The sequence below is a fragment of the Botryllus schlosseri genome, chromosome 8, assembly GCF_051294905.1.
Source record: "Botryllus schlosseri isolate E-star chromosome 8, Bs_hap1, whole genome shotgun sequence".
Taxonomy (NCBI): domain Eukaryota; kingdom Metazoa; phylum Chordata; class Ascidiacea; order Stolidobranchia; family Styelidae; genus Botryllus; species Botryllus schlosseri.
Genome location: NC_137243.1, coordinates 18071644 through 18088288, shown reverse-complemented (window position 1 = coordinate 18088288; position 16645 = coordinate 18071644). Strand labels below are relative to the sequence as shown.

At 39.2% G+C, this 16645-nt stretch overlaps 1 protein-coding gene across 1 annotated transcript in view; it reads left to right on the top strand.

Annotated features, from left to right (window-relative positions):
- LOC145445078 (uncharacterized) overlaps positions 1-16645 on the top strand; it is a 32579-nt gene that overhangs the window by 841 nt on the left and 15093 nt on the right. Inside the window, exons 3-6 of the mRNA XM_080323168.1 lie at positions 4754-4987; positions 6091-6248; positions 6312-6389; positions 6453-6605. Coding sequence (XP_080179294.1) covers positions 4754-4987; positions 6091-6248; positions 6312-6389; positions 6453-6605 — 623 coding nt within the window. The remainder of the gene's footprint in view (positions 1-4753; positions 4988-6090; positions 6249-6311; positions 6390-6452; positions 6606-16645) is intronic.

Sequence of the window (16645 nt, the reverse complement as noted above, 5' to 3'; positions counted from 1 at the left end):
TAAATGGAACCCTTGCGTTTGTTTAGTTTATCATACAACCAAAGTATGTTGAAGTTACATTTGTAGATTCCCTATTATGGCAGCATCCAATCTTTCTTCGAGCTGTATCGAAAAACACTCATGTCGCTTATAAACTCACCAGACGGAACGTTAAGTTTGTCAACAAGGGTGCACAAAGAAGAACGACGTTTTAGTAAATACGCATATTACGTAATGTTTGCACTGTGAGACTATGACATTATACGTTCATTCCCGCCGATCAGCTGTTTTCCGACGTTGTCGGACACGAAACGTCGAATCTATTCTGCCGCTGAGCCTAATCGAAATTCAAAAGCTCAGGGCAATTTCAGATCAAAGAGAAACGAGGTACCGATAGCTTATGTAATGCTACAAGGTTAAAGCCACTCGGCGGTTCCGCGAGTGACGATAATTGAATCACCGCTGTGGCCAAATATACTCGGTTTCCCCTTCCAAACTGCTTCATACCGGATCAGAACGGTTCGCACCGCACTGCTAACACTCAAAAATATCGGTTTTCTCAGACTCCGGTCTTGTAGGAGGAAATTAAGATTAGTAATAGTTGTCTGCGTGGAAATCTGTGACATGTTTTACCCGAGCAAGTGCGACTGCCACAAACAATATTAGGCTATATTTGCTGCGTCAGATAGTACAAAGGGCATCGCCACTCGTCGCTGATGATTCGTTTCCAATAAATGACTCATAAGTACAGGAAAGTAAGGCCATTGATGTCAGCTCGCTAAGCAGAAGCGAATGTAATGCATTCTGAGCATGTCGCTAACAGTTCGTCTACATCAGATCTGGCACCAATTCCCGTGATGAAACTCCGGGCCGAACTCCTGCTCCTGCACCTGCATATATGTTGACGATATAGCAGCGGTGGCCAAACTGCTGCTATTTGAGCCGTTGATTGCGGCTCTTAATGATTACACAAATGCACATGCACATGCGATTCCCCGCATATCAAGGGTTCTGAAAGTACGGGTCTAAGATTAAGTTTTGGTTGGGCTTAGTGGGACAGATGCATTGATGCATTGTTACTAGGTCAATCGTCTATGGAAGGCGGTGTAATGTCATATTTCAAAATATGCGGCGGGAGAAACGCAATAAGGCACCTGACTGCGCAATTGAGGGAAGGACTGATTTTAGTTCACTACTGCAATGCCTAATATTTCGAGAGTAATTTTATTTAGTCTGTGGAGAATTTTATCCTCCCCGCCGTTACCGGTAATGGATAAGAACATTAGTAGTCTACAATATGGTACATAAGGACGAATTCGAAAATATCAAAACCGCCTTATATTAGACCCGAAAACGATCAGTCGCCTGACCTTTAGTTTTTTACTATACCTTCTTCCGTACTACTACTACTACTTTTTACTATACCTTTGAGAATGCGATGTTTATGAGACTGAATCATCATTACGAAGTCGGATGTTTGATTGTGTACCTGCACTTCATTCTGCCGTAGCCATAGGTGGGTTTTATAGCTGCTTCCAAATAGGAATATCATGAAATCCACTGCTTTCAGCCCTTCATGTAACATATTTGTATAACACCAACTCAATACCCAGAATATCAGGACAACACCCTACCGTCGCCCAGCGTTAACTAGAAACAATGATGCCACGACCTGAGAATCGAGCGCGGAGATGTTTTAACTCTGACGCTTGACATTTCGGGAAAGAAAATCGCGCGATGTGAGTGAATGTCCAACGCGTGAACTTTGACGTAGAAACGCTTCGCTTGACGCTAAACGCGTCCTGTGTGTACCAGGCTTTAACAATTAGAAGGCGCCACGACTTCGCCTAAGCCTTTTAGTTTAATACGTGAACAAATAAATTGGAAATCGTCATGTCATTATTGTTTGATGCTTGTCAGCGCTTGAGATTATCTGATATATCGACCCCGCCTTCCGTCACATGCCCAGGGCTGTGGAGTCGGAGTAGGAGTATGGGTAATTTTCGCTTGATGGAGTCGGAGTCGTGAAAACTATAATAGCTGGAGTCGGAGTCGTGGGGAAAATACTGACTGGAGTCGGAGTCGGAGTTTGTGAGAATGACCCTGACTTCGACTCCGACTCCTGCTCCAACTTCTCTATCATGAAAACATTTGCTTTCAAAGAATTTTCAATAGAATTTTTATGTACCTCCAATCACTGTTATCCATAACCATACTGATCAGGTGCGGCCAGCCCGTGGCACGCAGGTCAAATTTGGCACACGACAAGGTTAGGTGTGGCCTGAGAGTCAATTCTCGAAATTATTCATGACATCAGGTACAATTGCAAGGCCAACCAAAATTTGATTAGCATGATCGCGAAATTTGATGATGACTAAAACAACAGTTCTGATGCATTGACGTATCCAGGGGCCAACCACATTTATCCCAGATCTTCGTATATGACCATGAAGTAGAATATTTCATAGCAGATTTATTTGACGTGAAATTTTTCTCGGTACTTCGCATGATTCATTGTCACTAGATTTCTTGCATTCAGTATTTGAGCCCCCTTCTGAAAATTATAAATACATATTATTCACAGAATTGAGTCTAACTATATTCGCAATTAGGAGATAACGTGTCGTCCAACATGCGGCTTCGCTTGTGCACTCGCAGCGAGATCGTCGGCAAAACATTTGCACAAAATGATAGAGGCATGTTCACTGATAGCCTACCGTCGATTTTGCTATGTCTAAACGTCGAATAATTCTGTCCTTGCCAAATGAGCCTAAATGGTATACAGATGCGACCCCCAATGTATGTTAGCAACATATTTATTGGTATAATTCAGTCATTATCTTGCAAAGAAATTTAGCGCTTCGCGCGACCAGGGCCTGATTGCGCACTGCACAGTTGCATGACATATTGTTATCAATTTCAGAGCGTATTAATATAAGTATTGCTGGCAATGTTACCTAGTTCGGTTCGCTCCTATCGGACGACTAAAAAAAGGTTATCAACATTCCAGTTGCCCGTGCAATGGTTCGTAAATATCATGTGTCCCTTTGGCCGAAAAAGTTGCCCACCCCTGATATAGATAAAATTAGACAATACTTGCAAATTACAACTCAGTTGCACTGGGGAAGAAAATCGCAATATGCGTTTTCGCGATGCAGTCAAAATTGATGCAATTTTTGGAATTATACCATGATACTGGGACAGAGCAAATGCATCGGCTGATTCTGTAAAATTGTAAAAATGATGATAAATATGACCAAACGATGCTTCCCACTTGACAAAATTAAAAATATTTGTAGTGAGGCTTAGCTGTTTGGGTCGAACAAATGATTAAGAAAGACTGCAAGTCCCAATCCTTGAATACTTGATTAAGTACATGTAGACTAGACATAGGCTATGGTCTTGGACTACTTAACTAAATTTCATTTATAACCAATGTCTATTAGTAGTAAGAGTGCGTGTGCTTGTAATCAGGATAGTGTGCAATGACAAAATTAGTCAGTTCAATCTCTTTATTAGTTGCTGACTCATACACAAGAGCTATACACTTGGATTTTTTATCTACATTTTTATTATACAGGATTGGATATCTGCCATATTTGAATGATTCATACATTTCAGGATATTAGAGAGTCCATGTTATCAAAACTTGAAAAAGGAGGGATATTTAGCAAATCTTTCTTTCATGTTAATTGCATAGTGGATTATTCGAGCTGAGCCACAATGAAACAATTTAGCATGCCATCGTTAATCATCTGTTTGCATATGTTTAATGGTTGTATCATAGTCATTCAACCGACAATGTGGCATATAATTATCGAAGTAAATTGGTAATAATGCTGGAGTCGGAGTCGGGAGTTGGAGTCGGTACGTTTGAAGACTCGGGAGCCGGAGTCGGTATATTGAAAATGTGTGGAGTCGGAGTCGGAGCCGGAGTCGGTGGTAAAATTTACCGACTCCACAGCCCTGCACATGCCACCTCAATTTTGTCGCTTGTTCCTCTTTGCTATCTTCTATTACGTTCAGTGTGATTGCCTCTTCTTGACATCGCCTCTAGGCCCAGGTGGGAGTCTACTCCACGTCGTCCACGACACCTTCCTATCTCATAGCTAGAACTTTGAAGGGTGCACCAATCGAAACAAGTTTGAAAAGCACTGATGTAGACAATGATTCGGGAAATTGATGGCAGAATGCGATATTATCATTGATTTGAGGAAGGGATAATCCACAGCTTGACCTACCAGTCAGACTCACATCAGCGTCAATCTTTAATAGTTGGTCCGTGTGTTTAAATGCAATTGTCGATATTATACACGTTGTGAATAATGTCCAAGTCCATTGTCCATGTGCAATTGCTAGTTACGTTACCTGGTTTAATTGGCATTGAATTAAAAATATAGAGAGAGTTATGAATTTCGCTTCCAATTTAGAGAACAGGAGACAGGTGTTTGGTTACTGCCTGAGGTTAGCGCAGGTCACATGAGTTTAATAGTTCCGTTAATGGCATAGCCACGTTGTTAATGACATGATACCAATTTTTTGTCAAGCTAAATGCAGTAAAACGAACATGACAGTCAGGTAAACAAGTCACACGTTCTGCAGCAAGTTGAGTTGATTCTAACGTTGACTCAAGTCTGTACTGAATCAGGATACTCCCAATCTCTAATTGTACTCAGGGGTTGAACAAACATCGTGTGTAGATCTTGCAAATATTGCATCTGTTCGTATTCATGATACGGCTTACATCCGGAGGTAAAAAGGTGTGTGCATTTAGGGTTTTACGTCAGCGTCGTTGTCACGCGATGGTGGGAACAATTTCGCAATATTCCATGGCCGGACCGAACTATGATGTTAGTGGCGTCAAACGTACACGGCTCGGATCACCGCGGTCGCCTAATCAGAAGGACCCTGATGCGATATCTCAGCGTTGCAGAAGTCCTTACCTACAGGTCAATATCGACCTCCGTTTTCAAAAGGTTCCCGACCATGCAACATGTTATCGAAGCCGGTAAGTTGCTACGTTCGAACTTTTGATGTAAGGCTGATAAATATGATATCATGATTGTTTGTGTCTTGTACTCACACAACATTGGCGTTTATCGCCTACAAGGTTATTTGCGCCCAGTAGATTAACTTCAGCAATGTCAGATGTCTTTAGCGCTTTGCTCTCTGAACTTGATCTTTCTAGAGTTCGGCTCTCTCTTCCTCTGCGCTTTTCAAGGCACTGTATGTACAGATAAACCTCCGACACATAGATGCATGGCAGAGCCGAGACTCGAACCAGCAACCATTGGTTTTGGGACTGCAGTGTTTAACCAACTGCGCCACCCGCTCCCCTTCGGTATCACGTGATCTACATCAGAATATCATTTCTTCAGTCATACGATACAACTGCATGGCATCAATCAATCAAATATTACACACTTTTGCTGACTTTTTTCATGACTGCTACAAAGGTTCACTCTCATAACAAAAGATCCTCGTCAAATGGAAAAAGGCATATTTATCCCGACCAAATAGTTACATTACTGATACTGAGTGATCTGCGGACTACTCGAGACCTATCATTTGGAATGCACTACCACAACATATACATTATACATGAATTTCTGTATAATAAATTTTGAAAAGGATTTACTTGGTGACCTCATCAAAGCTTGTCATGCCCTACTTGGCACAGACATTTCTTCCAATTTAATATGTTTGGTGCTATATTTCTCCCAGCATTACTATTATTAAATATTTTGATTAGCATTTTTACATCCCGCCCATGTAGAGATAGTGATCGATTGTTGACCACTTCGATCGTATCAATCATTCCTATCCGATACCGAATACTGTGTTTACGCTTTTTTTCTGTTTCAATATTATTGATGTCTGTTTATTATAGATTTCTTATTACATGAAAAATATAGACTCTCTCTCTCTCTCTTTCTCTCCCTCTAGATACAAAAGCTAACCTTACTTGTAATGGCATGACAAGCATTCATAACATACCGTTGTCGTCCGAAGAAACAATTAACCACCTCTATCGCAAGAGTCGGGCTCATACTTGGCGAATGGCGATCGTATTGCAGTGCACAGATATTTATTTAATATTAACAATTACAGGGTTTATGACGCCGTTGGAGTATAAAGAATATGAACGCGTGAAAACAGACAAAAACGTTAAATATTTCGTTCCTTTGCTGTGGTTTGCAAACTTGCTCTCGAAGGCTCGGCAGGAGGGTCGGATTTACGATGACATCACGTATCAACATATTTTAAAGGTCGGCGTAACATCATCTGTTTTGAAATATGAGACCATAAATCCGTTGTTCTATTCACAATAGGAGATGAATGACTATAGGTCGAATTGCGGCGCCTTATTCGGATATGATTGGATCAGCATCCCGTTAGTTTACACGCAGGTAATGTCGGCGGCTATATTGTGGATATCGGATCTCCAAACATATGCATTTGCTCATTTCTAGGTTGTTACCGTTGCGGTGTATGTTTACTTTTTGTCTACGTTGCTGAGCCGTCAGTATCTGGATGTGGGACGACAATATAAAGGTCACGAAGTCGATCTTTATGTGCCGATATTCACAATATTCCAATTCTTCTTCTATGTTGGTTGGTTGAAGGTAGGCTGTCGAATGCGCGTGGATCTTCTGCTTATAGGGCCCGTAATACTAGCATCGGTTCAGTGGTAAAGCTTGTAGTGAATAGATTAAGTGATGATTCTATATTAATATTCTATTATTATATTCTTTATTCACAGTAAAACTGGTAAATACATACATGGTCCGGAAAGCAACCTGCCCCTAAAGGAAAATGGCGTGATTGGAGTCAATGTTTAAAATATCAGTAATACAGTCAAATCGTTATTCCTATGCAATACATTAAGAGGTCAGATTACAGAATTGCAGTTGATGAAGAATTAGCGAGGGTTACAGAGCAGAGATAGAGATGATTGAAAATTAAGAATCGAAATCACAGTAATTATGCTGAATAATTCTTTGAACCGATAGCAGACGATATAGATAATATTAGGATCTTGACTTTAACACCTGAAGAAGGAGCGGAGCTCCGAAAGTTCGAGTAATAAATAAAATTATTACGTTGCAAGTGGACGCTAAATAGGGTGTGAAAGCAACCAAGATCCTAATAGAAATTATGCTGTGATTCACAAGTGTAATTTTAGTCCAGTGGTGCATTCAAGGCCTTCCGAAGAATATGCACAGTGCCCCGTAGCGTGATATTTTGGATCATTTCGAATCGAACGTTACATGGAATCTGTTGGATATGTCTCATGAGTTTTTTGCTTACGACTCCTGTAGCGCCAATGACTATCGTTACAATGTTTATTTTGCATCGCCACATTTTCTCACATTCAATTTTGAGGTCTGCGTATTTGGACTGCTTTTCTGATTCTTTTTGTTGTATATTGTGATCAGCTGGGACAGCCTGTTCAATGAACAAGCATTCTCTTTTTTTTAAGTTTGATTATCATATCCGGGCGGTTGCTCCTGATTTCGCGGTCAGTTATAACTGGTACATCCCACAGAATTTTTACTTGGTCGTTTTCTGTCACTGGTGCTGGACTGTAGTCATACCAATTTTTGTCGAAGTGGTGATGTTAAAGTGTTTGCATAATTCAAGATGAATGTGTATTCCTTAGCTGCAAGTGCGCCACAGCCAGACATGAGATGTGCTACAGTTTCATTTTGGTTGTGGCACATTCTGCATTTGCAGTCTGTGTTCTGCTTCAGAATTCGTTTGCAATAGTACTTTGTAGGAAGCGATTGGTCTTGTGCTGTAAATATGAATCCTTCGCTTGCTGGTTTCAGGCCAAAGCTGGATAGCCAGGTCCATAAAAGCTCGTCTACATGGGGCTGTGAAGTGTAGCCGTCCCCTCGCTTATCTAACACTTTGTAGCAGAAGAGGATGACTACTCCTTTCAGGTTCTTCCTGGATACAGACGGATCACCGATTGGAACAGATGTATTGATATATATAACCAACAAACGCAAAGGTCAGTCAATACGCAACGAACTGCTTCCCTCCACCAGAAACCTTATTTTCCCCCGCTGCATGCCCAAGTGGTCTTGCCGCGCCTGGGTCAAAGATCGGGCAGCTACAGAAGTATCCTTGTGCTGTCCATGAAGAGGCATCGACTCCCATATCACTTCTCTCATTTTGAGTGTTGCATTTTTGTATTGAACTCATGCTGCTCCTAGACATTTATAGTGATCTTCATCATTCAATTCTGTTATGGCTTCATCCATTTTGGAATTCATGTCTCCAGTGCTGGTGGCTCTGCCACGTCGTATGTTAAGTTTTGAGCATTTATCCAATCCAAATTTCATTTTTAGATCTTCTGAAAATTCATGAACAATTTTCATTTGGTTATTCAGGTCCGCTTCGGATTTCGCATACAGTTTCAGATCATCCATGAACAAAATGTGATGAATCTTTTGAGCTTCAGAGTTTGATGCTTTTTTCATCTCGTATCCGGTTTCATTTTTTCTCAGCAACTCACCGAGTGAAGCCAAGCTGAGGCAGAATAGAAGTGGAGAGAATGAGTCGCCTTGAAATATGCCATTGCGAATCTGAATTTTACAGGTTTCTGTTTCACCTTGGTCATGTTTAATCAGCAGTTTTGTATGCCAATTTTTCATTGAGTTCTCAATAAATCTGATGGTGATCGGATTCATTTTGTACATATGCATTGTTTTCAGAATCCATGTGTGAGGGACTGAATCCAAAGCTTTTTTGTAGTTTATCCATGCCATGCTGAGGTTAGTGTGTCTCCTCTTGCAGTTTTCAAGAATGGTTTTGTCCAGGAGCAGGTGATCCTTACAGCCAAGGGTGCCTTCGCTTCATCCCTTTTATTCTGGCGGAAGAAGGTTTTCTAGGTGTTTGTAGCTTCGTTTTGCAAGGATTTTTGTACATGGTTGTCAGGCATGTTATCGGCCTGTAGTTCTTGGGGTCCCTGGTGTTCTCATTTTTTTGAATGAGATAGGTGATCCCTTGTGTGAACTAGGTTGGGATTTCGTGCGAGTTGGCTGAGGATAATAGTTCATTGTAGGTTGCCGCTAGGTATTTATGTGTTGCAGTTAGTTTTTTTAGCCAAAAGTTTTTGATCTGGTCATGACCAGCTGCTTTCCAGTTCAGTGAACTTTTTAGGGCCTCCTTGATTTCTTGTTTTGTGATTTCTGACCATTGTTGTTCTAGTGTTTGCAGATGGTCAGTATGGAGGTATTTTATTCAATTTGCATTTGAGTTGTACGATTTTTTGGTTTCCAATATTTTCTTCCAAAACGATTTCACATCTGCGGTGGCGGGTATAGTACTGCTGGTAATTTTTTGGTTTGACTCCTGCTTCATCATTTGGAAAAAATTGGCCAGGTTTGCGAGCAAATAACAAGTTTTGGTGGTATTGTGTTTCTCGTATTTTATAGCGTCTCAACCTTTGTGCTTTGGCGCATATTCTCATTTTTAATCCTTGCAACATTGTCCCTTTTTCTGTTGACTTTGGTTTGGTGCTCCAGTTCTATTCTTTTTTACTTTGTTTTTTATTTTGTGGGAAACAATTCCTTTTAAGAGTTCTGAGAGTATCGCAACGTCACACCTTAGTTTTGCGATTTTGTTTTCAATTCTTCGTTGCCAAGCTGTCATATGGCTCCCCTTTTTTATTGACACGTCTTGTTATTTTGCAATGCCTTTGAGATAACTGCTGCAGTGCTGTAAATGATGTTGTTGATTGTTGTGAAGGGATACTGTGGCCTTTCTCCTTGTTTTTTATTTAGCATTGCATGTAGTAAGGTTTCTGCCAAAATTTTGTTCGCTACTGCAATATCAGTTTTCAGTTTCTTTGTAGTTTGTAGGTCTGGACATAATGTGGAGTTCATTCGGTGATTTGATTTTTTATCTCCAATTCTAATTTCTTGTCTATGTCCTCATCGTTAGGTACTGTTGCTTCATTCGGGTGCCCGGTGGCGTTAGTAATTCTACTTCTGCGATGTTCGAGTCAAGTGGCTGTTGTAGATTCAGGTCACCTTGGCCGAATTGAAGTTGTAGCGCCTCAGAATTTTCTTTGTTTTTGTTACAAATTTCTCCCTCGATTTCTTCGAGTTCTTGTTCTGATAATTTTTATTTTTTGTTACACAGCGTCTCATAGTTGCCAGGATATTGTCGGACATGGTTGGCGAGTTATTTGCTCTCTCTTTCCATTTTTGAAAAGATCCTTTGGTTACTCCTGCCCAGTTTTCTTGTTTGGCTAAGAACATCTCATTATTTCTTCATACTCTTCTTTTTTTTCTTTTGCAGCGGAGCTGTTTTGTGGGCCACAGTTCGGTGTTGCACAGGCGCCATGTTGAGAAATATCTCCTCTTTAGTGTTCCTGTGTGGTCGAAGTTGATGAGTCCTCTGGGGTCATCTGCCTGTTCCCACGGCGGGTACGTCCAGGTGCGATATATGCAGATCGTTTGGCAGGCAACCACAGCAGTGGTGCGTCAGTTCAGAAGTTAGGTTAAGTTAAAGTAAATAAATAAATAAATAATTAATACTTAACACAACGAAATATTCCAATCCTATTATTATTATATTCTTTATTCACAGTAGAACTGGTAAAAACACACATAATCCGGGAAGCAACCTGCCCCCAAAGGAAAATGGCGAGATTGGAGTAAATTTTTAAAATTTCAGTAATACAGTCAAATTGTTATTCCTATGCAATACATGGAGAAGTCAGATTACAGCATTACAGTAGATGAAGAATTGGCAAGGGTTACAGAGCAGAGGTAGAGATGATGGAAAATGGAGAATCGAAATTACAGAAATTATGCTGTGATTCACAAGTGTAATTTTAGTCCAGTGGTGCGTTCGAGGCCTTCCGAAGAATATGCACAGTAGGGCTCTTCAAAAATGACTTTTTTCTCAAATCGTACTGGCTACTTGATAAAATTGTAAGGTTACCTAATTTAAGCCTACACACAAAATTTGGTTCAATTCCAGCCAGTAACCGCTTTGCTACAGGAGAAGAAAGTTTCTATTTATTATATAAACATAAATAATAAAAAATTTGAAAATTTTCTGTTCACCCCATGAAAGTGTTAGGCTGTCTATAGAAACGATGCTCACCAAATTTGGTTCATTTCCAACCAGTGGAAGCGGAGTTATTGCCATCGAAAAAATTTGGATTTGAATAAAATAGTATTTACGGTGACCGATTCTTTGTTTATTTATTATAGTTGTGCTCACCGTAAATACTATTTTATTAAAATCCAAATTTTTCGACAGCAATAACTCCGCTTCCACTGGTTGGAATTGAACCAAATTTTGTGTGTAGGCTTAAATTAGGTAACCTAACAATTTTATCAAGTAGCCAGTACGATTTGAGAAAAAAAGTCATTTTTGAAGAGCCCTAATGCACAGGGCCCAATAACGTGATCTTTTGGATCATGTCGAATCGAGCGTTACTTCGAATCTGTTGGATATGTCGCATGAGTTTTTTGCTTTATTATTATTGGAGTATCTGGTTGTATTAAGTTTGTGTTAAGGAACATATACCTACGTATATACCAATAATTTATGTGTATTGTACTGAACTGTGATGCTTGAAGATGTTACAAAGGGCCAACAAGAAAAATGTGGATTATGAGACCATCCTGTCGAAGCTGGATACACTGTCAAAAAAAATTGACGAACAAAAAGATCAAACTGGACAGAAATTTGCTGATCTGATGAATGAAGTGCAAGAACTGGAAAAGAGGGCCGAGTTCCTAAGAGTTAAATGTAAAGAAATCAAAGAAAAACTCGACACCTCAGACAGGGAACTATCTGAAGTCAAATCCCAAAACTGTGAACTAAGGAAAAAGGTGTACGAACTTCAGTCTTCCAATAATAGAGCACTTAGACTCATAGAGCAATCAATGATCTTGACCAGTATGGGAGAAGAGAATGTATTGAAATAAAAGGAATTCCCTACAACAATCATGAATGTAATGACGATCTAGTTATCTCTGTAGCTCGTAAATTGGAAGTGAACATCAGCAAACACGAAATAAGTGTATGCCACAGACTTGGGAAACCCACCGAAGACTATCCAGATCCGGTCGTACTAGCCAAATTCTGTTCGAGGAGAGTAGTACGCAATTTTCAGCAACCGATCAATATTACATTTTAAGAACGATAAATGCCTATCAATGAAAGTCTCACAAAGACAAACCGTACAAGATTCAATGCCTGTCTTAAGTACAAAAAGCCAGTGAATTTAAATACATTTGGACAAGACATGGAGTGACCAACCTGAAAAAGAATGATGATGAACGAGTTATGTCAATCAAGTATGATGAGGACTTATCAAGGTACAACATTTTCCTATAATGCAATAAAGTGGAACTATAACGATGAGATCATCTGCTGGCCATGCCTATTAGGTTTCCTCGCGGCTCCTGCCGACAACCCTGTAAATCAAATCGAGCTATTTACTGTCATTTATGTGATTCTTGCCTCCATTGTATGTAGTAATTTACCTATTCTTCAATTTAATTATCTTGGATCATCCGACGATAACTACTATTGTTTTGAATGCGTTAACTCCATATCACCTTCTTCTTTGCTTGACAATGTGCAACTTTCACAAGAATACCTTTGGTCACCTAGAATGAGCCTACCTACTAGTACTAGTTACCATAACATTGAAAACCTCAATTGCTTGTTTGATGATAGTCCTTCTATGTTGTTGTTACATGCAAATATGAGATCTCTACCTAGGAACATGGGGATTATTTCCTCAATAATTTCAGATCTTAGTCATTAACCAGACATAATTGCAATCAGTGAAACTCGACTAGCCTCTGTCTTACCATATGAAATTGGCCTGGAAGAATACTCATTCATAAATGCAAACTCTCCTAACGTAGTTGAGGGAGTGGGGTTCTACATTAGAAATAGTATCCAATTTCAAACTATCACTGAATTTGATCTAAAACTAAAAAGTTGCGAAGAACTATGGATAGAGACCCCTTTGATCTGCAACAAGAAAATATCTAATATTGTCATAGGAGCTATCTAATCTATAGACACCCCCACCAACCCCTGTTACAGTTTATTGAAGCTCTTGAGAATTGCCTAGAAAAGCTTACTGCACAGAATAAGATTTTTTACCTACTAGAACAGTGGTTCTCAACCTTTTTGTCTTCGCGGACCCCTTTCGGACCGTCACCGACCCCCGCGGACCCCCACGAAGTTTAGTTCAAATTTAGCTCAAATATCGTGCAATCTTCGTCCGTCTTGTGCAAATGATAACTGTAGGCTTAGTAGGCTTAGTGATAAACAGCAACAAAATGAATTTTCTTGAAAATAAGATCATACACTACTCACGTAGAAAGTGGATTGACTATTAATTCAAAGCGAATTCTGCAACTGCATCTCTTGAAATACGTGATCGTGTCTTGAAAATCCATCCCTTCGATTTGATATGAACATTGAACAAGTGCCGAAAATCCATTTCCATAAATATAGGTGGCGGCGAATGTAATAATATCGCGTAACGCTTCCGACGACACATTTGGTTATATGATCGCAACAAATGTGGCACCAAAATGACATATAGTGAACATACAACGTCAAGCCTGGTCATTTCTATCTAGCAGCTTATCTTGAAGTTATTATGGAAAAAGTGGTCGTGTGTATTACAGAAGAAAAATGATTTTTGTTAACATTTCGAAGTCACCGTGATTGACCTTTCTCATCAAACTATTTTTCCACAATACCCAACAAAACATCTCTAAATAGCAAAATGTTTGTATCAGTAGGCTATGGGCAATTTAGCAATTAAAATGAGCTGCACAGTGGGATATTTCATCTCAGATGACGATTCAATTGATGTGAACTCTGGAGTTTTTCGAGTAATGAAGCGAAACTGCCTCGTGATTTTCCGAATTTAAAAATATACAAATTAAATTATGATTATCAACTATTTTGAGGCTTCGCGGACCCCCTGAAAATGCTTCGCGGACCCCCGGTTGAGAACCACTGTACTAGAAGATTTTAACATAAATCTTCTTAAAGCATCAAATAAATATTCTAGGGAATTAGCCGATCTCATAACTAACTTCTTGGCAATCACTGATAAATGACCCTACTAGAATAACTCAGACGTCTCAATCGCTGATTGATCATATATTCACGAACAACCAGTCTAAGCATGGCTCTGGTATATTGATCTGTGACATATCTGATCACCTTCCAATATTCTGTAAGATTGCTAATACATCTCCAGGAGTGAAACCAAAAATATCTTTTATTCGCGACTATAGAAGACTCTCAATAGATTTGTTTTCATCTGAACTTACTGAAGCATTAACTGACCTACAACCCGACTGCAGATACGAACCCACTAACATAAACCATTGCTTTACCTCATTCATTTGCTGTATTATACTGTTAGACAAATACGCACCTCTTCGCAAACTAACGTGCAAGGAACACAGGCTCTCGGCCAAACCTTGGTTCACTCATGCAGTCCGTAAATCTATAGCAACTCGACGTAAACTATATAAAAGTCATTTTTTATCAGGCAATCCTGATAAAATAATTTTATACAAAAAGTCCACTAATATTCTTGCCAAAGTGAAGAAAAAATCTAAAAGCAATTATTATCGGGACCAATTCCAGAAGATTCGAGGGAATCAACAAGAAATCGGGAATCTCTCTAATCGATTATTTAAAACCTCCAAACCAAAATAATTTCCATCGAAAATCAGTAACGACAATGTCGTTATTACTGCCGAGAATGACATATGCAAAGAGTTTAATTAGTGTAAGCATTGAAAATACTCTTGTAGACAAACATGTGTTATCTAGAACCTACAAGAACTATCTAGGTAGGCCACAACCTAACTCAATTATAATTGAGCCAACAACAGAGAATGAGATCATCACAATTGTGCACAATCTAAAAAGAGACTCAGCAACATGACCTGATGGTGTTTCTGTTAATATTTTGAAGGAAACCATATTCATAACAGCGCCAACCCTCGCTATATTGATTAACAAATGTTTTGAATTAGGGATTTATCCTGATTGTCTTAAAGCAGCTCGTGTGACTCCAGTTTTCAAAAAAGGAAATCCACACAAGTTATCCAACTATAGACCCATATCAATATTACCAGTTTTTTCTAAAATTTTGGAAAATTTGATGCTAACCAACTTCGCGGATGAATTTGATCTAAAAAACAGTTTGGGTTTAGAGAAAACCACTCAACCCTGCACGCAGTAATTGACAGTGCTGATAACATCTATCAGAGCTTGTTTAACAAGCTATTAACCATTTGTGTTTATCTAGATCTAGGGATTTGACACAGTCGATAGAACTATACTACTTGGTAAATTACATCACTATGGATTTAGAGGAGTTATGTATAAACTATTGGCGTCCTACTTGAACAATAGAAGCCAATTTGTCAAAACTAACGAATTTTCATCCGATAAATCAATTATTGAAATGGGTGTACCACAAGGATCCGTACTAGGTCCCTTCTTGATTTTGATCTATATAAATGACTTAGATAATGCCTCTGACTTTACTATCCAGGTATTTGCAGATGGCACATCCCTGATGCTATCATCGAACAATATAACTGACTTAGAGTCCTCTTGCCACTCAAACCTACAAAAAATATTGGCTTGGATGAATAATAATAGATTACCTATAAATACCTCAAAAACTCACTGTATGCTCTTTGGAAGGAATTCAAAAAGAAATATTGATATAACGCTGAATGGGGAAAGCCTGATTCTACAGACCAGCATAAAGTATCTAGGTATAGTTATTGATAAGAATCTGACGTGGGGTGAACATATAATCTCTATCTGCAGCAAGCTATCTAAGGTCATAGGTATCATCCGAAAGTCACGTTTTATATTACCACGGTCCACGCGAATAATGATTTATCATTCCCCATTTCCCTCTCATCTAGCTTATGGTATCATCCTCTTGGGATCCACATTCGAGAAACATTTGGATCGAGTTAGGAGTCTGTAAAATAAAGCCATCAAACTAATATGCCTTGTCAATCGTAGAGATCGCGTCAACCCTTTATAATAATTATAATCTAAAAATCTGGAAAATTGATGATATATATAGATTTGAAGTCGGCATTCTGAAGCATAAGTTCTACAACAATACCCTACCTGACATTTTCTCGGACTATTTTACCACTATCAGTGAACATCATTCTCATTTTACAAGAGGTCCTGTTATGAATTTGTATTTACCTAAGTCTCATCACAAACCCATTGACTATCAAGGTCCTGTAATTTGGAAATCCATTCCTTCCCATATTAGGAGCAATTCTTTATATGTATTTGAAACCATGTATCGTGCCTTTCTTATTGATTCATACAAAAGCTAAGAATATTTCTAGTGCGAACTTGTACCGGTCAACGTATCTTGTTTGTTTTTCGACCGATACACTTTCAATTGATTTCCTCTGTTTACCTAACATGTGCTCTTACATTTATCCTATCAGTCTTACAATTCACTGTTATGCCTCGTACCCGAGAATGTGGATCACTTCCTCCTCGCATGCCCAGAATACGATTGGCACCGAGCATATTTAATTGATTTCTACTTCAATTTGAAATATGAGTTCACCACAGATAACCTTCTTGT